General features: G+C 38.2%; 1 protein-coding gene across 9 annotated transcripts in view; it reads left to right on the forward strand.

Annotated features, from left to right (window-relative positions):
- Positions 1 to 23,512, forward strand: part of TTBK2 (tau tubulin kinase 2) — a 177,536-nt gene that overhangs the window by 43,104 nt on the left and 110,920 nt on the right. For 2 of the 9 annotated variants that reach the window (XM_021940500.2, XM_017960562.3), the window contains exon 3: positions 1,849 to 1,996. The exons of 1 other annotated variant lie outside the window; for it this stretch is intronic. In XM_021940500.2, the coding sequence (XP_021796192.1) occupies positions 1,849 to 1,996 (148 nt within the window). 6 more of the 9 variants (XM_017960565.3, XM_017960564.3, XM_017960569.3 and 3 more) reach the window with 6 other exon arrangements.

Here is a 23,512-nt window from a genome sequence, read left to right on the forward strand (position 1 = left end):
CCGGGTGCCGTGGCTCACGCCTGGAATCCCAGCATTTTGGGAGGCAGAGGTGGGCAGATCACCTGAGATCAGGAGTTTGAGACCAGCCTGGCCAACATGGTGAGACCCCATCTCTACTAAAAATACATAAATTAGCCAGGCGTGGTGGCGCACACCTGTAATCCCAGCTACTGGGGAGGCTGAGGCAGGAGAATTGCTTGAACCCGGGAGGCCGAGGTTGCAGTGAGCCAAGATCATGTCACTGCACTCCAGCCCTGGAGACAGTGTGAGACTACCAACTGAAAACATTAAAAATAAATAAATAAAAATAAAGAAGGATTATGGCTCACATGTGCAAAGTAATAAGTATAGGATTATATTTATAAGTTAGCACTTTGCCAAATGCTATGGGGGACACAAGGAAATAGAATAGAACAAATGGCCATCTCTTCGAAGAAGCTTAGTTTCTCTGTAACGGGATAGGATATTGACAATGGAAAGTTAATCAACATGACAGTTTAAAAACAAAGTATTTCATGGACAGGTCTTTAATTTGAAAAATACAAGGTAATAATACAAGTGATATCTGAGCCCTGGCCCGGTACCTGAGGTATGGCCCAGTACAGTGATTAATTGAATGATTAAACAAATAATTACTGTAGAAATTCAGAAGATAAATTAACCTAGATGTAGTAATCAGTGATGATCAAGTGGAGAAAGAGATCGAACATGGAACTGGGGCGTCTTGAGCTGGTTAGGATTTAGAACCCTGTGCCTATGATGACTTCCTACATTATATCACATCCTGGATGTTGGATAATGTGATAAGGAGACAACCTAGTTTCAGGAAATGGAAAATAATTGCTGTATCTAGCTTGAAGTATCTACCCCCACAACCCAGCTTTCAGAGCCTACAGGTGCAGTTGCCACTGACTCTTCAAAACTTGCTTATGATACTCAGACCAGCATCCTCATATTCCCCAGTTAAGCTCACATATTTTATCAGAGAGAATAGTGTTTGTTGAACTTGCTTAAATTGATTTTTTTTTTACTCGTATATGAATAAATAGATGTATAGTGAATTCTGGGATAGTTTGGTACTGGAGTTCTCTGCCTGCTCTGTGGACCCTGTTAGGTACCCCTGAGAAAAGGATAAGTGGTGGTGAGAGGGCTGGGTGATTTTGTAGTGTTTTTTGTTTTTTTCGTCTTTGAGATGGAGTCTCTCTTTGTCACCCAGGTTGGAATGCAGTGGCAGGATCTTGGCTTACTACTGCCTCTGCCTCCTGGGTTCAAGCAATTCTCCTGCCTCAGCCTCCTGAGTAGCTGGGATTACAGGCATGTGCCACCATGCCTGGCTAATTTTTGTATTTTTTAGTAGAGATGGGATTTCACCATGTTGGCCAGGCTGGTCTCAAACTCCTGACCTCAAGTGAGCCTCCCGCCTCAGCCTCCCAAAGTGCTAGGATTACAGGAGTGAGCCACTGCACTCAGCCAGGATTTCATAGTTTAAAAAGTCTTCCTTAAAATTAAAACAACAAATCTGGTTGTTGAGTGGTATTTGTAGGAAGAGATTCTTTCAAATACTGTATTGTTGGTGACATTTCTGATGCTGGCTGTCAACTAAATTTTAAAATTGTTTGTGGGTGGAATAATTTCATTACTTTTTTGTGGATAAACCTGTGGGGAAAGGTTTTGATGTTATTTTCAGGCATATGTTTTCTTGGCATATACATAGTTAATTTAACAATATTGAAATATTTTATAAAACAGATTGTAAAATTATACATTTTCTAAATATAACAGATCAATTACTTTCAAGTTAGAATCTTCTAGTAATTTTGAGTGTGTGTGTTCTTATTTTCTGTGCAGTTGAGAAAGATTGGGGGTGGGGGCTTTGGAGAAATTTACGATGCCTTGGACATGCTCACCAGGGAGAATGTTGCACTGAAGGTGGAATCAGCTCAACAACCAAAACAAGTTCTGAAAATGGAGGTTGCTGTTTTGAAAAAGCTGCAAGGTAAGCCCTTTGTAGAATATACACTTTGTGATTTGTATGATAATTTATAATTTATTTGTATCTTCCTGAACCTTAATTACATTCTTTAAGTACTAATTGAATGTACTGGTGTCAGCCGGGTATAAATATGCTGAGCATTTTTCTCTTGGAAATTTTATAACTAGTTAGTAGTAGTAGAAATATGTAATTACTTAGAATAATTGGGCTTTGGGAGTTCCTTTTCATGGAGTAAGGATGAGAGAGTGTGAATTAGCAGAATTTTTACTGCTTTGGAAAGTATTGTCGTAAGTCTGCTATTTGCCTTTCTTTTTTAAACTACCAATAACAAATGCCTCTGAGTTGTCTCTACTCATGTCTTTGGATGTTAAATGTGTTTTAATCACAGTAAGGAAGCTGCCTTCAAATCACACTGCAGGATGGATTAAAAATAATACTGTTGATTATGTGTTGATTCATATTAACTTCAGTTTCAGAGAGTAACTGTTTCTGGCCCTGTTGTCATTTTTGAAGTCCATTTTACTACTTGGGCCCCATTTGTTTTTATTATAAAAATGAATAATTTTTTTTCTGACATGAATCCAGTGGTATAAAACCCTGAATACATTGCTAGTTTGTGTTCACCTTTGTATTCTCAGCTTAATGACATACTGTCTGGTATTACTTATATTTAAATGTTTGATTTGAAACAAAATTAAATAGGGATGATCATTTTCCTTTGCCCCAGGCATATCCAAGTTTCTCTACCAGGTGACTCATTTGATTAGAGAATGATGCTAGTAAAATAGTTCTGGTTTTATAGTCATTTTTAGCTCAAACTTAGCTTCTCCACAACATGGTAAATCAGGAAAACAGTGGATAGATTAGCACCCATTGTCAATACTAGAAAAATAAATAATTGGAGAAGAAAGAATAGGTAAAAGGATGGCTCTCTCTTTTTCTGACCTTTTCTATTTTCTCCCCATTTCTCTTGAGTTGTTGTTCTCAACTCAATGGTGTAGAGGCTGCACACAGGTACAGCCAGACCTACGTCTTCCTGGGTTGCACAGATCCCAGGATACCTGTGTTACTCTCAGCCAAGCCCATGAAGGGTATGTCAGCATCAGCTTGGTGTGGATAGTGCCACTTCACCTTTCTCCTACTTGGCCCCAAGGAGATGCTTCCAGGTGAGGCAGGATACAGCTTTGCTGCCCCTTCAGGAGGTTCTCCTGCTTAATTTGACTATGGTTTACTCAGGATTCTATTTTATAAAGCTTGAAGATCAGTTTAGTACCTTTTATGAATGAGTTAGAGACCCTTGGATGCTAGCTCTCTCCTTGTATTTTTTTTTTTACGTTATTAACTAAAATATTTTTCCTATCTGCTTATAAATGCATGACATCTCATTCTTAAGAACCCTTCACTTTCCAAAAATAAATTGATTTTTAATCTTCTGGTCCCTATTTCAGTGAGGCAGTCCTTGACTCTCTTCTCTTGGCTTCCTAACTTATGCCTTCTGCATACTTATTCCTCACAACTTCATTTTGTTGAGGGTGCTTTGTAATCTGGACCATTCTGATAACATTTTTATGGGGCTGAGCTGCTCTTGCTGTCATGTTGGCATAATGACTTCTTACTGAATGATCCCAATGAAAAGGCTGAGTGTAAGGAAAAGGTATTTAACCAGAGGCTAACCCTTTATAGAATTAGTTAATTTTAAAATTGATGTTCAATTTTTGATAGCTGGGATACGGGTTTTTTTTTTGTTTTGTTTTTTTTTTGAGTCAGAGTCTCGCTCTGTCACCAGGCTGGAGTGCAGTGGCACGATCTCAGCTCACTGCAACCTCTGCCTCTGGGGTTCAAGCGATTCTCCTGCCTCAGCCTCCCTAGTAACTCTGACTGCAGGCACACGCCTCCACACCCAGCTAGTTTTTGTATTTTTAGTAGAGACGGAGTTTCACCATGTTGGCCAGGGTGGTCTCAATCTTTTGACCTCATGATCTGCCCACCTCAGTCTCCCAAAGTGCTGGGATTACAGACATGAGCCACTGCGCCTGGCCGGGATTTTTTTTTTTTTTTTTAAACAAGATAAAAAGATATTTTATGATGAATTAGCCCGACCCCTAATTCTGTTCCTTTTAATCAATTCCTCTTCTCAAAATTCATATACTGCCTGCTCTCACATTCCCTCAGTTCTCAATTTTCTTTCTCACAGTCTTTTCTGTACTTAAGAACCCTAGATTTTCTCAGTTCAGGCAAAACTCTCATTAATAGTATGTTCCTTTCTCTTTGACCCTAAAGTGTGAAGGCCTTAGCATTTCACCCTATATTTTCTTCTGAGTGACCTTCCCCCATGCTGCTGTATCAGATTACTGTCTTTTCAAAGCTTTCTGAAATATTCTGGATGTAACCTGCAATTCTCCAATGAATCAAGCTAGACTCTTGAATTTTTTTTTTTTTTTTTAGTTGGAGTCTTGCTCTGTTGCCCAGGCTGGAGCGCAGTGGCACGATATCAGTTCACTGCAACCTCTGCCTCCCAGGTTCAAGCGATTCTCCTGCCTCAGACTCCCAAGTAGCTGGGACTACAGGTGGGTGCCACCACGCCCAGCTGATTTTTTGTAGTTTTAGTAGAGATGGGGTTTCACCATGTTGGCCAGGCAGCTAACTCCAGACTTCAGACAATCCTCCCATCTTGGCTTCCCAAAGTGTTGGGATTACAGGCATGAGCCACCGCACCTGGCCAAGACTCTTGAATTTTACTTGGTTTTTACAAATGTATTTTAATGTTTATCTGCTTATAAACTAAATTATTTATTAGCCTATTAGGTAGTACTTCTATACCTATTATTATTATTATTCTCTAAAGTGTTCCTAATAAGTAGAGCCATAAAACTTATTAAGCCTATCCTTTTATTCACAGTATTGTTCAGAGATACATCTCTGTATAAACATTTATGTGTGTCTCTTCCCCCTCTCCGTTTGCAGCTGTATTATCTTCATCCTCTGTTTTTTAGTTCATTTGCTTTGAAACTGTGCAAAGGTGGTCATTGCCATTCTAATCTGTTAGATTCCTTTTTCTTCCACTTTAAATGATTGTTTTATAATGATATCCTACCTGTCTTCACTTCTCCATTTTCTTTTTTTATTAAAAATTTTTTTTGTTGTTTTTTTCCTCAGTTTTCATGATCTCTTGTGCTGTATCTCAACACACCAATTTTTGTTGTTGTTGTTGTTGTTGTGTTGTATTTTCTTTTTAATAAGTATAGTTTAGGCCAGGCGCGGTGGCTCATGCCTGTAAACCCACCACTTTGGGAGGCCAGGGTGGGTGGATCGCCTGAGATCGGGAATTTGAGACCAACCTGGGCGACATGGTAAAACCCCATCTCTACTAAAAAATTCAAAATTTAGCCAAGCGTGGTGGCGTGTGCCTGTCATCTCAGCTACTCTGGAGGCTGAGGTATAAGAATCGCTTGAGCCCAGTAGGCGGAGGTTGCAGTGAGCCAAGAAGGTGCCATTGCACTCTAGCCTGGGCGACAGAACCAGACCCTGTCTCAAATAAAAAAGTATAGATTTACAGTGCCACTGTAAGAGAAAAAAAACTTCTGTCCTTTGATTTCAAATCTGATCATTAGTCATTTCTATAGTGAAATGATGGTTCCTCAGGAACCATCAGTACTTCTAAAAAAGTTAGATTTCCATTCTAGTCTTAATAGAATTTGGTACACGCCTAGAATCCTGAAGTGAGACAGGCAGATCATTTATTTATTTATTTATTTATCTGTCGCCCAGGCTGGAGTGCAGTGGCCCAAACACAGCTCACTGCAGCCTCGATCTTGTGGCTCAACCAGTCCTCTGGCCTCAGCCTCCAGAGTAGCTGGGACCGCAGGTGTGTGCCACCACACTCGGCTAATTTTTTTTTTTTTTTTGTAGAGACATAGAGTCTAGCTATGTTGCCCAGGCTGATCTCAAATTCCTGGGCTCAAGCAGTCGTCTTGCCTCAGCCTCCCAGAATGTTGGAATTAAAGATGTGAACCACCACACCCAGCCTGAGACAGGCAAATATTAAATTTTCTTTTTTCTCTAATTTTTAAAATACTTTTTAAAAAAGACAGTTTTAGGTTCACAGCAAAATTGAGAGGAAAGTATAGAGGTATCCTACATATTGCCTGCCCTCTCACATGTATGTACTCCCTCAGTATCATCATCCCCCACAGCTGTACATTTGTTACAATTGATGAACCTATATTGATACGTCACTATCACCGAGATCCCATAGTTTTACAATAGGATTCACTCTTATTGAACATTCTGTGGGTCTGGATGAATGTGTAATGACATATATCCACCATTATGTGTATACAGGTGCTCCTCAACTTATGATGGGGTTATGTTCTGATAAACTCGTTTAAGTTGAAAAATTGTAAGTTGAACCATTGTATGTCAGGAACCATCTCTCTCTCTTTTCACTGCCCTAAAAATCCTGTGTGTACTCTCTGTTTTCCTGCCTCCTAAACTCTGGTGATGACTAATCTTTTTACTTTCTCTTTAATTTTGCCTTCTCCAGATGTCATATATTTAAAGTCATACATTTATTGGCTTCTTTCATTTAGTAATGCGCACTTAAGTTTCCTCCACATCTTTTCATGGCTTGATAGGTCATTTTTTTAAACATTTAATAATATTCCATTGTCTAGAGGTACCACAGTTCATTTATCCATTCACCTAATGAGGGATATCTTGGTTGCTGTGCAGATTTTTGTGTGGGAAAAGTTTTCTACTTGTTTGGGGAAATACCAAAGAGCATTGTTGCTGGATTTGATAATAAGAGCGTGTTTAGTTTTATAAGAAACTGCCAAATTTTCTTCCAAAGTGGCTGTATCATTTTGCATTCTCATCAGCAGTGAATGAGAGTTCCACATGCTCACCAGCATTTGGTATTGTCAGTGATCTGGATTTTGGTCATCTAACAGGTGTGTAGTGACATCTCATTGTCATTAATTTGCGTTTCTCTAATGATGTGTGATGTGGAGCACTTTTTCATGGGCTTATTTGCCATCTGTATATCTTCTTTGGTGGGGTGTCAGAAGTGTTTGACCGATTTTAAAATCAGGTGGTTTGTTTTCTTATTGTTGAGTTTTTAGAATTATTCAAATATTTGCATATCAGTCTTTTATCATATAGGTCTTTTGCAAATATTTTGAATTTTCTCTATTGATTTTCTATGTTTAATTTGATTGATTTCTGCTCTAATTTTTATTATTTCTTCTCTTCTGCTTTAATTTGCTTTCTAGTTTCCTAAAGTAAAAACTTTGGTTATTGATTTTAGATCTTTCTTTTCTACTACATGCACTCAGTGCTATAAATTTCCCTTCAAGCACCGTTTTCAGTGCATCCCAGAAATTTTGATGTTATGTTTTATTTTTATTCAGCATGAAATATTTTAAAACTTCTTGTGATAGTTCTTCTTTGACTCATGTGTTTAGAAGTGTGTTGTATTAATCTCCGTGTATTTCAGAATTTTTCCAGTTGTCTTTCTAATATTGATCTCTAGTTAAATTCCACTGTGTTCTGAGAGCGGACATTGTATGATTTCTATTATTTTGTTAGGGTATATTTTATAGCACTCAGAATGTGGTTGGTCTTGGTGAATATTCTGTATGAGCATGAGAATAATGTGTATTCTGCTGTTGTTGGCTTAAGTAGTCTGTAGATGTCAGTTATATCTAGTTAATTGATGGTATTGTTTAGTTCAGCTGTGTCTTTACTGATTTTCTGGCTGCTGGATCTGTTCATTTCTGACAGAAGAGTTTTGAAGTCTCCAGCTATAATAGTGCATTCGTCTTTCTCCTTACAGTTCTATTGTTTTTTACCTCATGTAGTTTGAAGCTCTATTGTTAGATGCATGCATATTTCTAGATATTATTAGGCACATAGTATATGGCTTCTTAGAGAATTGACCCCTTTATCATTATGTAATACTCTTGTTATTATTACTATTAATTTTCTTGGGGATGTACTCACTAGGTTGTTCAGGCTGGTCTTGAACCCCTGACCTCAGTGATCCTCCTGCCTCAGCCTCCTGAATAGCTGGGATTACAGGTGCAAGCTACTGTGCTTGGCTATGATGCCCTTCTTTATACTTGTCAATTTTTTTTACATGGATCCTGCTCTGTCAAATTAATATAGCAATATTTACTTTCTTTTGAGTATTAGTAGGGTATATAATTTACATCCATTTACTTTATTTGCATTTACATACTTAAAGTGAGTTTCTTGTAGACAACATACAATTGGGTTTTGTTTTTTGATTTAGTCTGTCCAGTCTCTTTTATTTGGTACATTTAGACCATTGATGTTTGAAGTGATTGTTTGTATAGATAGATTAATATCTACCATTTTTGTTACTGTTTTCTATTTGTTGTCTTGTTCTTTGTTTCTTGTCTTTTTTGAGATGGGGTCTCACTCCGTCACCCAGGCTAGAGTGCAGTGGTGTGATCATAGCTCACTGCAGCTTTGAACTCCTGGGCTCAAGTGATCCTCTTGCTTTGGCCTCCTGAGTAACTGGGACTACAGGTGTGTGCTGCCATGCCTAGCTAATTTTTTAAAATTTGGTGGATACAGAGTCTCACTATGTTGCCCAGGCTGATCTCCACCTCCTGGCTTCAAGTGATCCTTCTGCCTCAGCCTGACAAAGTGCTGGGATTACAAGGGTGTGTGCCACTGTGCCCAGCCTGTTGTTGTTGTTGTTGTTTTGTCTTATTTTTCTGTCTTTTGTAGTTTTTGTTTTTGTTTTTAGATAGAATCTCGCTTTGTCACCCAGGCTGGAGTGCCAGTGATGCAATCTCCGGCTCACTGCAACCTTTGCCTCCTGGGGTCAAGTGATCCTCCCACCTCAGCTTCCCAAGTAGCTGAGACTACAGACGCGTGCCACCATGCCCAGCTAGTTTTTGTATTTTTAGTAGAGGCACGGTTTTACCATGTTGGCTAGGCTGGTCTCATGTTGGCCAGGCTGGTCGAACCCCTAACCTCCATCAGTTCACCCACCTCGGCCGCCCATAGTGCTGGGATTACAGCCACCACACCTGGCCTTCTCTCCTTTCTTAACATATCAATTACACTTCTGTTTTTAGTTTTTTTAGTGATTGCCTTAGATTTTGCAGTACAGATTTGTAACTAATCCAAGTCCACTTTCAAATAACACTATGCCACTTCAAAGGTAATGTGAAGGTATTTTCTTGTAATAAAATTATCCTAATTTCTCCCTCCTGTCCTTTATATCATTGTAGTCATCATATATATTTAGCATACATAAGCATATATATATTTGTATGTGCAAAATATATACATAAGCATACATAATTCAATACATTGTTGCTATTATTATTTTGAGCAAACTGTTATCTGTTAGATCAATTAAGCATAAGAAAAATAATTTATTATGTTGCCTTCACTTTTTCCTTCTTCAGATCTGGGTTTCTACCCTATATTACTTTCCTTCTCTCCAAAGAACTTTTAACATGTCTTGCAAGAGAAGTCTACCGCCAAAAAATTACCTCAGTTTTTGTCTGAGAAAGTCTATTTCTCCTTTACTTTTGAAGGATAATTTCGGGGGGTACAGAATCTAGATTGGTGAGTTTTTCTCTGAACACTTTTTTTTTGTTGTTTTTTTGATACGGAGTTTTGTTCTTGTTGCCTAGGCTGGAGTCCAGTAGTGCTATCTCGGCCCACTGCAACCTCTGCCTCCTGGATTCAAGGGATTTTCCTGCCTCAGCCTCCCAAGTATTTGCGATTACAGGCATGTGCCACTACGCCTGGCTAATTTTGTATTTTTAGTGGAGACCAGCTTTTTCCATGTTGGTCAGGCTGGTTTTGAACTCCCGACGTCAGGTGATCTGCCTGCCTTGGCCTCCCAAAGTGCTGAGATGATACGCATGAGCCACCACACCCGGCCTTCTCTGAACACTTTAATATTTCACTTTGTCCTTTGCCTGTTTTACAATAGGGTGATTTGTTTTTTATTGTTCATTTGTTTAAGTTTCTTACAAATTCTGAATGTTAGACCTTTGGAGGATACATAGTTTGCAAATAATTTCTCCCATTCTGTAGGTTTTCTGTTTACTCTGTTGGTAGTTTCTTTTGCTTTATGAAAGTTCTTTAGTTCAAATAGGTCCTACCTGTCATTTTTTGTTATCGTTGCAGTTACTTCTGGGGACTTAGCCAAAAAACTTTTGCCAAGGCCAGTGTCAACAAAGGTATTTCCTAGGTTTTCTTGTAGGAATTTTTACTTTGAGGTCTTACATTTAATTTTTTAACACATCTTGAGTTAATTTTTGTATATGGTGAAAGGGGTCTAGTTTCAGTCTTCTGCATATGGCTAGCAAGTTATCCCAGCACCATTTATTGAATAGGGAGGCCTTTCCCCGTTTCTTGCTTTTGTTGACTTTTGTCAAAGATCAGATGGTTATAGGTGTGTGGTTTTATTTCTGGGTTCTCTAGCCTGTTCCATGTCTGTGTGTCTGTTTTTGAGACAGTACCATGCTGTTTTGATTACTGTTGCTTTATAGTATAGTTTGAGGTTGGGTAATGTGATGCTTTGTTCTTTTTTGCTTAAGACTGCTTTGGATATTTGGGTTCTTTTTTGGTTCCATATGAATTTTAGAATTTTTTTTTCTAATTCTCTGAAAAATGACATTGGTAGTTTGATAGGAATGGTGTTGAATCTGTAAATTGCTTTGGGTAGTATGGCCATTTTAACAATACTAATTCTTCCAATCCATGAGCATGGAATGTTTTAACATTTATTTATGTTGTCTCTGATTTCTTTCAGCAATGTTTTATAGTTCTCCTTGTAGAGATGTTTTACCTCCTTGGTTAGCTGTATTCCTAGGTTTTTCTTTTTTTTTTTTTTTTTTAATTCTTTTATGGTGGCTATTTAAATGGGCTTGTGTTCTTGATTTGACTCTCAGCTAGAACATTATTAGTCTATAGAAATGCTACTGATTTTTGTACATTGGTTTTGTATACTGAAACTTCACTGAGGTTGTTTATCAGTTCTAGGGGCCTTTTGGTGGAATCTTTAGGGTTTTCTAGGTAAGAATCATGTTGTTAGTGAAGAGAGATAGTTTGACTTCTTTTCCTATTTGGATGCTTTTTATTTCTTTCTGTTGCCTGATTCCTCTTGCTGGGATTTCCAATACTATGTTGAGTAGAAGTGGTGAGAGTAGGCATCCTTGTCTTATTCCAGTTCTCATGGGAAATGATTCTAGCTTTTGCCCATTCAGTGTGATGTTGGCTGTGGGTTTGTCATAGATGGCTATTATTTTTATTAATTTTTTTTTTTTTTTTGGCACAACAGAGTTTTGCTCTTGTTGCCCAGGCTAGAGTGTAATGGTGTGATCTTGGATTACTGCAGCCTCTGCCTTCTGGGTTCAAGCGATTCTCCTGCTTCAGCCTCCCGAGTAGCTGGGATTACAGACATGCACCACCATGCCTGGCTAATTTTGGATTTTTAATAGAGACGGGGTTTCTTCATGTTGGTCAGGCTGATCTGGAACTCCCGACCTCAGGTGATCCACCCGGCCTCCGCCTCCCAAAGTGCTGGGATTACGGGTGTGAGCCACCGTGCCTGGCCATAGATAGCTCTTATTTTGAGGTATGTTCTTTCGATGCCTGTTTGAAAGATATTTATCATATAAATAAAAGGTATTTATAGTCTGTTGAGGGTATTTATCATGAAGGGATGTTGGATTTTATTGAAAAGTTTTTTCTGCATGTAATTGAGATGACTATGACTATGTGGTTTTTGTTTTTAATTCTGTTTATGTGGTGAATCACATTTTTTTATTTGCATGTGTTGAACCAACTGTGCATCCCAAGAATAAAGCTTACTTGATCATGGTGAATTAACTTTTGGATGTGCTGCTGGATTTGGTTTGCTAGTATTTTGTTGAGGACTTTTGTGTCTGTGTTCATTAGGGACATTGGCCTGAAGTTGTCTCTTTTTGTTGTTTTTCTGCCAAATTTTGGTATCAGGCTAATGCAGGTTTTATAGAATGAATTAGGGAGGTGCCACTCATCCCCCCCCCCTTTTTTTTTTAATAGTTTCAGTAGGATTGATACCAGTTCTTTGTGCAGCTGGTAGAATTGGGCTGTGAATCTGTCTGATACAGAGCTTTTTTTTGGTTGGTAGGTTTTTCATTACTGATTCAATTTTGAATCTTGTTGGTCTGTTCAAGTTTTCACTTTCTTTCTGGTTTAATATTAGAAGTTTGTGTGTTTCCAGGAATGTATCCATTTCCTCTAGATTTTCTAGTTTGTGTGCTTAGAGGTGTTCATAATAATTTCTGAGAATCTTTTTTATTTCTGTGGGATCAGTTGTCATCCTTGTCATTTTTGATTGTGCTTATTTGGATCTTCTCTTTTTTTCCCCCTTTGGTAATGTAGCTAGTGGTCTATCAATCTTGTTTATTCTTTCAACAAATTATCCCTTTATTTCATTGATCCTTTGTATGGATTTTTGAGTCTCAATTTTGTTCAATTCTTCTCTGATTTTGGTTATTTATTTTCTTTTACTAGCTTTGGGATTAGTTTGTTCTCTTTTTTTTTTTTTTCTATTTCTTCTATGCAAGATGTTAGATTGTTAATTTGAGATCTTTCTGACTTCTTGATGAAGGCATTTAGTGCTACAAACTTTCCTCTTAACATTGCTTTAACTGCATCCCAAATATTTTGGTAAGTTTTGTCTCTGTCTTCATTAATTTCAATGATTTTTTTTTAAATTTCTGCCTTAATTTCATCGTTCACACATTAGTTACTTAGGAACAGGTTAATTTCCATGTATTTTTGTAGTTTTTATAGATCTTTTTGGTATTGATTTCTATTTTTTATTGCACTGTGGTCTGAGAGTGCTAGGTTTTGATTTTTTGAATTTATTGAGACTTGCTCTGTGACCTAGCATGTGGTCAATCTTAGAATATGTTCCATGTGCAGATGAGAAGAATGTATATTCTGTGGTTATTGGGTGGAGTATTCTGTAGATGTCTATTAGGTCTAATTGGTTAAGTGTCGAGTTTAAGTTCAGAATTTCTTTGTTAGTTTTCTGCCTTGATGATTTGTCTAATGCTGTCAATGGGGTGTAGAAGTCTCCCACTATGTGGGGCTAAGTCTTTTCATAGGTCAAGAAGAACTTGTTTTATGAATTTGGATGCTTCAATGTTGGGTGCATATATATTTAGAATAGTTAAGTCTTATTGCATTGAACCTGTTATCATTATATAATGCCCTTCTTTGTCCTTCTTGATTGTTGTTGGTTTAAATTCTGTTTTGTCTGATATAAGAATACCCAGCTTTAGGCCGAGCTCACTGGCTCATCTCTGTAATCCCAGCACTTTGGGAGGCTGAGGTGGGTGGATCACCTGAGGTCAGGAGTTCAAGACCAGCCTGGCCAACATGGTGAAACCCCATCTCTACTGAAAATACAAAAAATTAGCTGGGAATCGTGGTGCGCTTGGGAGGCTGAGGCAAGAGAATCGCTTGAACCTGGGAGACAGAGGTTGCAGTGAGCTGAGATCCGCCATTACACTCCAGCCTGGGCAACAAGAATGAAACTCCATCTCAGAGAAAAAAAGAAAGAAAGAAAGAAAGAAAGAATACCCAGCTAACATTTAAGTTCCTTAAACTTTTTCTGTGCCGTATTCGGAATCAGGAGCCCTGTTTCTCCTAGTAACTCTGTTTCCTTGTATTGGGAAACAGTTGAGACCACAATATGACCACTGGGTACTAATTGCTATTGGGCTAACACACTTCCCTCAATAGGTTTTAATAAGGACTGTATTTTGCCTTGTTTATTATCTTGTGCACTTTTCAACTTGTTTTATGGTATTTAAAAAAAATAAATTTTCAGGAGGTTGAGGCAGGAGAATCACTTGAACCTGAGAGGCCTGAGGTTGCAGTGAGCCAAGACTGCGCCATTGGACTCTGGCCTGGGTAACAGAGTGAGACTCTATCTCAAAAATGAATAAATAAATAAATTTGTATTCTTGGTGGGGCCTGGTGGCTCACGCCTGTAATCCCAGCACTTTGGGAGGCCGAGGCAGGCGGATCAGGAGGTCAGGAGATTGAGACCATCCTGGCTAACATGGAGAAAACCTGTCTCTACTGAAAATGCAAAAAATTAGCCAGGCGTGGTGGCAGGTGCCTTTAGTCCCAGCTACTCAGGGGGCTGAGGCAGGAGAATGGCGTGAACCTGAGAGGCAGAGCTTGCAGTGAGCCGATATCACGTCACTGCACTCCAGCCTGGGAGACGGCAAGACTCTGTCTCAAAAACAAAACAAAACAAAAAGAACAGAAAAAAAAAAGTTTGTATTCTCTTTTAAGTTGTAGGCCTCTTAAAAGGCGGAGATTGTGTATATTTAAACTTGACTTTTATATTATGCTTAGTGACAAAATAACAGCACAAAGTATCTTTATATTCAGTTATAGCATATATTTGTAAATTGGTGTGGGAAGATAGGATAACATACCTATTCCCTTTCTGGTTAGTTACTTCATAAACTTTATTGTTGATTTTTTTCTGAGTGAGAAAAATAAATATTGAGGTTCTGGAATAATTTGCTGAAAAGTGCTGTAAATACTCGTTGATAGTCACCTTTCGATGACTAGGGGCTCCGAGTCCCAAGACCATGTCATATAGAGAGTCAACTCTTTATTATAATGGAAGACAGTCCCCTGGATCTTCCAGAAAATTTTCATTCGGTTTAAGGATTTGAGTTTGCTTTTTTTTTTTGTTTGTTTTTTAACTCTTGCATATAGGTTGGTTTAATGTTTTAGGAATTCAGAATATTGTAAAATTCCTGTTACAGTAAGTCCTCACTTAAGTCTCAATAGGTTCTTGGAAACTGCAACTTTAAGTGAAACAATGTATAACAAAACCAATTTTCCTTCCTCCCTAATGTTATGACAGAATGACTTTGAACTCAATAAGGTTTTTCAAGGACCAAATTACGTTACATGTTGTTTTGCTTAAAGCCCAGAACCTCTCAATGACATTAAATGAGGACTTGCTGTATTTATATTTAGTGTATCTTTTTATCAAAGGAAGTCTTCTTGGGATCTTTAAAAGTTTATACATCATTTACTGGCATCTAATTGGATATAAATATTTACTTGAGCATAACAAAATGTTTTTCTTTTAAAAGTATTGTGTAGGCCAGGTGCAGTGACTCATATCTGTAATCCTAGCACTTTGGGAGGCCAAGGCAGGAGGATCATTTGAGGCCAGGAGTATGAGATGAGCCTGAGCAGCATAGCGAGAGACCCTGTCTCTACAAAAAATAAAAAAATTAGCCAGGTGTAATCATGTGCACTGGTGGACCCAGCTACTTGAGAGGCTAAGGTGGGAGGATCACTTGAGCCCAGGGGTCAAGGCTGCAGTGAGCCATAATTATGCCACTGTGTTCCAACCTGGGTGACAGAGTGAGACCCCGTGTCTAAGTAAATAAATAATGAAAAAAAATTCTGTAGATCTGATTTCTCATTTATTCTTTCTTTTTCTTTTTCTTTTCTTTTTGTTTTTTTGAGATGGAGCCTTGAACTGTTGCCCAGGCTGAAGTGCAGTGGTGCCATCTCGGCTCCCTGCAACCTCCACCTCCCGGGTTCAAGCAATTCTTCTGCCTCAGCCTCCTGAGTAGCTGGGATTACAGGAGTGCTTATTTATTCTTATGTGTGTTCCCTCCATAGTATGTTCAATCTGACAACGTTGGTTATATTTAAAAATCACTACTTACGTCAGTGATTGAATAGAAAGTTGTTTGGCCCTTCTGTTCCATCTTAGTTCTTTATACTGCGAGTGATCAGCATCATCTCTTGTACTTTTTCATTTTTCAGTGTAACGTCCTGAGTAGAACTGATATTTTTCTGTTTATTCCCTTGGGTGAGAAGGTAATTAATTAAAGGATTATTTAATTATTTAAAACTTTTCTTCTTTCCATCCTGTAAAGTGAGTGGAGGTCCAACTAATACCAAAAAATAACAATAAATGTCATCGTTTGATAATGAAACAATTTTATTCTCAGTTGAGATATTTGGGAATTAGTTTGTCTTGCCTCATATAAATTCAGGAAAACTACATTTTTCTTTATAGGTTGTGAAGGGGAAATGATTTTGTTTTGATTTTCAGGGATTTTTTTTTTTTTTTTTTACCCTGAAATATTGGTCCTGGATTTTATTTTTGCCTTTTAGACTATAGAGCACAAGCTGAGAGTTGGGAAAAAGGGTTACTATTACAGGAGAGCAACTGCACCTGTTCTGCCTTGCCTGTTTAAAGTCTCCATCTTCTGCTGCAACGTATGACTGCTTCTTTTTCCCAGTCATGAGAATAGAAGAAGTATGTAATTTCTGGATTAGATCACTGGTTTATCCAGTATAGAAGACTGTGAACATTGCTCCACAGAGACCTTTTGTGGGAGAGAATAATAGTTACATACTGAGACCTGAAAGATTAGGGATATATCCTTACCCTTCATTCCATCCTTTATCCTCCTGTATAACATATAATCTACTCTTTTGTTTATTTCATCCTGTGCATTTTTTTTTTCTCCTAAAGTAACTTTTGCTCGTCCTTGTTGATGTTCATTGTTTCATCAAAGGGTGTGTGGAGGTCTCCGAGAACTTTATCTGTTGAGTATGTTCATTTTAACATTTTTCTCCTTGGAAGATGTAACATTATCTGTAGGCTTGGGGATTCGTTTACTCGTTACTCTTCTTTCGTTTAGAAAAATGACACGTAGAGAATAGAATAGATTTAGATTATTTCAAGGAGCAGAGGTCTATTTCCTTGAAATGGAATAGAATGTATATGTCTTTACCTGAAAACACATGTACATATTTATATATGCTCCATATGCACAAAGAACATTTGGAATCACATATAGCTCAAGAAGACCCTGAGGTGATTAGAATCAGAGGGGTCAGAGAAGGAGAAGATATTTTACTTTTTCCCTTTATACCCATTGTATTGTAATGTAATTAAAAGCTATTTTGTGTTGTGAACTTAATGTATACATAGTTGGTAATGGCCGGGTGCGGTGGCTCACGCCTGTAATCCCAGCACTTTGGGAGGCTGAGGTGGGTGGATCACTTGAGGTCAAGAGTTCAAGACCAGTCTGGCCAACATAGTGAAACCCCATCTCTACTAACAATACAAAAATTAGCTGGGCACAGTGGTGCACACCTGTAGTCTAGCTACTCAGGTGGCTGAGGCAGGAGAATCACTTGAACCTGGGAGGCAGAGGTTGCAGTGAGCCAAGATCGTGTGACTGCGCTCCAGCCTAAGTGACAGAGTAAGACTCCGTTTCAAAAAAAAAAAAAAAGTTGGTAATATCTTTTGTGTCAGGACATCTATAGTAGTGTTTGAGTGCTAATGATATGCTAGAACAGTCTACTGAATATTAGGCTCATTGATACTTTATCTTGTTTTAATATCATTCATATATAACTAATATCCAGTTTGTGCATAGGCTCTCCCTCCATTTCACTAATAAACCTTTTTAAGAGTGTAAATGGTCACAATAAGAAACTTAAAAATCAACACAACGAAATAAAGTGAGAAGTAAGTTTCCTTTAAGCCCCTCGCTTTCTTCTCCACAGTTAACTACTGTTACCGGTTTCCTGTGTATTTTCCGGAAATGTTCTATGCATATTATAATCAGCTCTATATATCTATGTCTAGATATGTATATATACACACATATATACACACACACATATATATAATCGTCTATCATAATATATAATCATCCATATGTTTATGCATGTGTATATAAAATCCCCCTCCATTACCCACCTTCCACAACAACGTATGGAATCAAACTATATATGCTATTCTGCAACTCACTGTTTCCCTTAAATTCAGTCACTAAGATTTACTTTCTATTCACCTTAATGTTTTGCGGCAAGAGTGATCCTTCTAACATACTAACAGTTATGTCACTCCCCAGCCTTTGCTAAAAACTATTCATAATCTTCTTTTTCTCATGTAAAATCCACACACTGTAACATGGCATACAAAACACTGAACTGATCCCTGCCTGCTGCTTCTCCTTTTTCTGTCGAAAATGTTGGGCTTATACCCAGAGTGCTGGTCTTCCTGAACTGTTTTCAGTTTCTTTCTTTCTCTTTTTCTTTTTTTTTTTTTTGAGACGAAATCTCGCTCTGTTGCCCAGGCTGGAGTGCAGTGGCATGATCTCCACTCACTGTAAGCTCTGTCTCCCGGGTTCATGCCATTCTCCTGCCTCAGCCTCCTAAGTAGCTAGGACTACAGGTGCCCGCTGCCATACCCAGCTAAATTTTTTTTATTTTTAGTAAAGATGGGGTTTCACCATGTTAGTCAGGATGGTCTCGATCTCCTGACCTCATGATCCACCTGCCTCAGCCTCCCAAAGTGCTGGGATTACAGGCGTGAGCCACAGCGCCCGGCCATATTTTCAGTTTCTTGAGGCTTACAGCCTCTCATCTGCAAACTGCTTCCTTTTTCTCACACTTTGGGTAATTCCTGCTTTTTTTATTCTTCTTTTTAAAAAATGTGTAATCGTCCTAATATTTATGAAAGTCCACAGGTAAAACAAGATTCAAATATAACAAGCAAAGTACAATTAAGAACTTCACCTTTTTTCACGTACATATAATGTCCAAAAGTATATGTGCTTTTAAAAAATGTGATTCTACTAGCTTTTCCCCTCTACCTCAATAAGATTATTATAGGATTTATTTTTAATTTTTAATTAAGTTCCAGGTTATACAAGTAGTTTAAAATAATCAGTTCTACAAAGTTTGTTAAGAAAAACAGTAGTCCAGGTTCTGGTTCCAGATGAGATGGAGTCAGCGCACTTCACTCTGTCTCTCCCACTGAATGCAGCTAAAAACCTGGGCAAAATTCTTGGAGTGGCTATTTGAGGCCTCTGAAAAGTAAATTGTAGGAGACAGACTGGGGAAGAAGACCAGAATTCAAAGTACCATTGAACCAGCAGTGAGTTTACCATTTTTTTCTTCCAGTATGCCCCAGCCTGAACTTAATGTGTCCTGCAACTTGGAAGTGAGCATTGACATGGACAGAAAATGCATCGAGAGAAGTCTTCTAGTTCTGACTCGAGGAGGAGGAAAGGGGTCTCCTAATGCCCAGAGAAAGCATGGAAATCCTACATCTTTCTCTCTTTTTGTTTATTCTCTTACACCCAGGCCTCAAACAATCCTTGACAGTGGACTCAATGGGGGCAGGCAAAAAATAGAGGGAGAGGATCCTTCTTCTCAGATTGGAGGAGCTATGGTCTGGAAAGAGTTGGGCAAATCCCCACTGCTTTTTTTCTCCCTCTGCTGTTCTGTTGCTTGGCCTTGCCTGATGTGAGCACAGTCATGGGAAGTACTCTGCAGAGTGGTGTTAATAAAGCCCCAGAGTTCTGCTGGAAGACTGGAAAAGGGGAGCCCCAGTGAAATGAAAGATTGTAGATGAGGGAGGAACTTGGGAAACTGACCACCTAAAGTTGCTTTTGGACTCCTGAGCTGACCTCCAGTCTGTGCATGCATGGGTCCAATCCTAAACAGCACATACGGACTTTGAGAACTGAATTATGGGATAGACTATTGCCCACATCCCAAACTGGAAACTGCGTGGAGTACTTATGGAACACGTTAAATATAACTGCAAAGGCTTTGAAAACTGAATTGACATTAGAAATACAACCTACAGAAGGCTGGTCAGAACTTGAAGCATGAACTCAACTGGGTCAATTACTGGCTAAAGCAAAAATACCAACATTCTTGGTGGGACTTGAATAAGACCTAGAGTCTCATTACATAATGTTCAAAATGTCCAGAATACAACCTGGAATCACTCAGCTTAGAAAGAATCAGACAAATCTCAACTCATATAGAAAAAGGTAGATGCCAGTGCCGGGATCATACAGATGTTAAAATTACATTTAAAAGACTTTAAATCAGCTATTATGACTTTGCTCCAAGAATGAGCAGGAAGATAGACAATCTTAGCAAGGGAATAGAAGACGTAAAGAACAACTAAATAGAACATTTAGACCCAAGATGTACAATAACAGACATAAAAACTCACTGAATGGGCTCAATAGCAGAATGGACATGATAGGTGAAAGATTCAGTGAACTTGAAAACAGATCAATAGAAATGATCTAATCTGAACAACCAGGGAAAACCATGTAAAAAAATAAACAGAGCCTCAGTGACCTATGAGATAATATCAAAATATCTAACATTTGTGTCATCAGCAATCCAGAATGAGACTTGAGTTTGGTGCAGCAAAGATATATAAATAAATAATGACATACAGACTGAAAAGGAGGAAATAAAATTGTTCCTGTTTGTGGATGACATGATTGTCTATAAAGAAAATCCCAAGAATTGTAAAAACTTCCTAGAATAAGTGAGTTTAGTAAGCGATATAAGATCAGGCCACAAAAAGCAACCATATTTCTGTGTACTAGCAATGAACAATTGAGAACTGAGTTTTAAAAAATTTTAATAGCTCCAAAAAAAAGAAATATGTAGGGTGTAAATATAACAAAATATATGCAGGATCTGGGCTGGACGCAGTGGCTGATGCCTGTAATCCCACTTTGGGAGGCTGAGATGGGCGGATCACCTGAAGTCAGGAGTTCGAGACCAGCCTGACCAACATGGAGAAACCCCATCTCTACTAAAAATACAAAATTAGCCAGGCATGGTGGTGCATGCCTGTAATCCCAGCTACTTGGGAGGCTGAGGCAGGATAATTGCTTGAACGTGGGAGGTGGAGGTTGTGGTGAGCTGAGATTGCGCCATTGCACTCCAGCCTGGGCAATAAGAGTGAAACTCTGTCTCAAAAAAAAAAAAAAAAAAAAAAAAGTATATGTATATATTCTGTATGCTGAAAACTATAAAACCCTGATTAAAGAAATAAAAGATTTAAATAAATGGAGAGGCATACCATATTCATTAATTGGAAGGTTCATTAATTGGAAGATATTGATTCTCCCCAAATTGATCTATAGATTTAATGAAATAATAATAAAAATCCCAGCAGTACTTTTTGTAGTTATAGAGAAGCTGATTCTAAAGTTAATATAGAAAAGCAAAGGCTCTAGAGTAGCCAAAACAATGTTGAAAAAGAAGAATAATGTTGGGGAAAAAAAATCAAATCACGTAGATAATAGATTTTTAAGTATTCTTATTAAAAATGTGTTTGTGAGGCATGTTATTAGTTTGAGCCATTCCATCGTGTATACGTGTCTTCAAAACATGTTTATACAATAAAAATGTGTAATTTCTGTCAGTTAAAAAATACATAGTGAGACCTCCATCTCTACAAACTAAGAAAAAAAAAATTGACTCAACATGGTGGTACATGCCTGTAGTCCCCTGCTGCTTGGGAGGCTGATATAGGAGGATTGCCAGAGCCCAGGAATTTGAGTGCACTATGATTGTGCCACCATATTCCGGCCTAGGTGACAAAGTGAGATCCTGTCTAAAAATATGAAATATAAGCAAAGAAACAAACTATATGGTTTTAAAACTTAGTACAGAACTAGGATAATGAAGACTGTGGTATTGGCAAAGGGATAGACATATAGATCAAGTGGAGTTAAGAGATTTTGGACATAGGCTGACCCATACAAAGAAGGCCAGTAATAATCTACAAAGTCGCAAAGGTGATTCAGTGGAAAACGAATGGTCTTGGTGCTGGAGCTATCAGGCATCCTTTTACAAAAGTAATGAACCTCCACCGAAACTACACACATTATACAAAAATTTACTGGATATATACCGCACATCGAAATGTGAGATAGAAGGCTGTATAACTTTTAGAAGAAAACATGGAGAAGATCTTTGTAACTTAAGTTTAGGCAAGAAGCTTGTCAAATGATGACAAAAGCATGATTCATAAAATAAAAAAATTGATAATTTGGATTTCATTAAATTAAAAACTTTGCAAAAGACGTTATGAAAAGAATGAAAAGACAAGTTACAGAGTGGAAGAAAAATGTTTGCAAATCACCTGCAAAGGATTTTTCAGAATATATAAAGCACTCTGAAAACTCAACAGTGAGAAAACAAACAATTAAAAATATTTAGTAAGCTTTTACAGGTACTTCAAAGAAGATATACAGTGTTAAATCAGTTGCTGAAAAGATGTTTAGCATAACTAAACATTAGGAGAATGCACAGTGAGATATCACTGCACACCACTAGAATGGCTTGAACTATACTTGAACCCGGGAGGTGGAGGTTGTGGTGAGCTGAGGTTGAGGTGACTGGCTGCAACTGGGGCTCCCTTGATTCCCCTCTCCTTGGGTTTGGTTAACGGGCTAGGATGGCTGACAGAACTCAGGGAAACATGTTTACTGGTTTATTAAGGACATTGCAAAGGATACAGATGAACAGCTGGATGAAGAGATGGATAAGGGTGAGGTGTGGGGGAGTGGGGAGCTTCTGTCTCCTCTCTGGGTAGGCCACTCCCCCAGCACTTCCATTTATTCAGCAAACCAGAAGCTCATTGTTCAAGACTCTTTATAGAGCTTAATCTTCAGCCCTCCCACTCACCTTTCCTGGAGGTTGGTGGGTGAGGCTGAAAGTTCAGTCCTCTCTTCTAAGCACTTTGTCTTTCTGGTGACTGGCCCCGTCCTGATTATATAGGGCTTCCCCCAAGTTACTGGATTAACATAAACTCAGGTGTTATCAAAAGAGTCATAAATAACAAAGACATTTCTATCAGAAAATTCCACAAGTTTTAGAAACCAGGTGACAAGTATCAGGGACAGAGACTAAATATATTTCATATTATAGTTGGCTGTTCCTGTCAGTGGGTTCCACTTCCATGCATTCCACATCTGTGGATGCAACCAACCACAGATTGAAAATATTAGGAAAAAGGCTGGGCATGGTGGCTCCTACCTGTAATCTCAGCACTTTGGGAGGCTGAGGTGGGGGGATTATTTGAGGTCAGGAGTTCGAGATCAGCCTGGCTATCAGCCTGTGTCTACTAAAAATACAAAAATTAGCTGGGCATGGTGGTGCACGCCTGTAATCCCAGCTTCTTGGGAGACTGAGGTATGAGAAGTGCTTGAACCCTGGAGGCAGAGTTGCAGTGAGATGAGATCGCTCCACTGCTCCAGCCTGGGTGACAGAGCAAAGTCTGTCTCAAAAATAAATAAAATAAATAAATAAATAAATAAATAAAAATTAGGAAAAAAATATTGCATCTGTACTAAAGATGTATAGACTTTTTTTTCCCTGTTATTATTTCCTAAACAATCAGTATGGCAACTATTTACATGGCATTTACATTGTATTAGGTATCATAGGTAATCTAGAGATTATTTAAAATATAGTCATGCATCACACAACAGCATTTTGTTCAGTGATAGACAGTGGTCCCATAAGATTATAATGCTATGTTTTTAGTGTACCTTTTCCACATTTAGGTACATAAATAATTAGCATTGTGTTATAACTGTCTATAGTATGCAGTACAATAACATG

The sequence above is a fragment of the Papio anubis genome, chromosome 7, assembly GCF_008728515.1.
Source record: "Papio anubis isolate 15944 chromosome 7, Panubis1.0, whole genome shotgun sequence".
Classification (NCBI taxonomy): domain Eukaryota; kingdom Metazoa; phylum Chordata; class Mammalia; order Primates; family Cercopithecidae; genus Papio; species Papio anubis.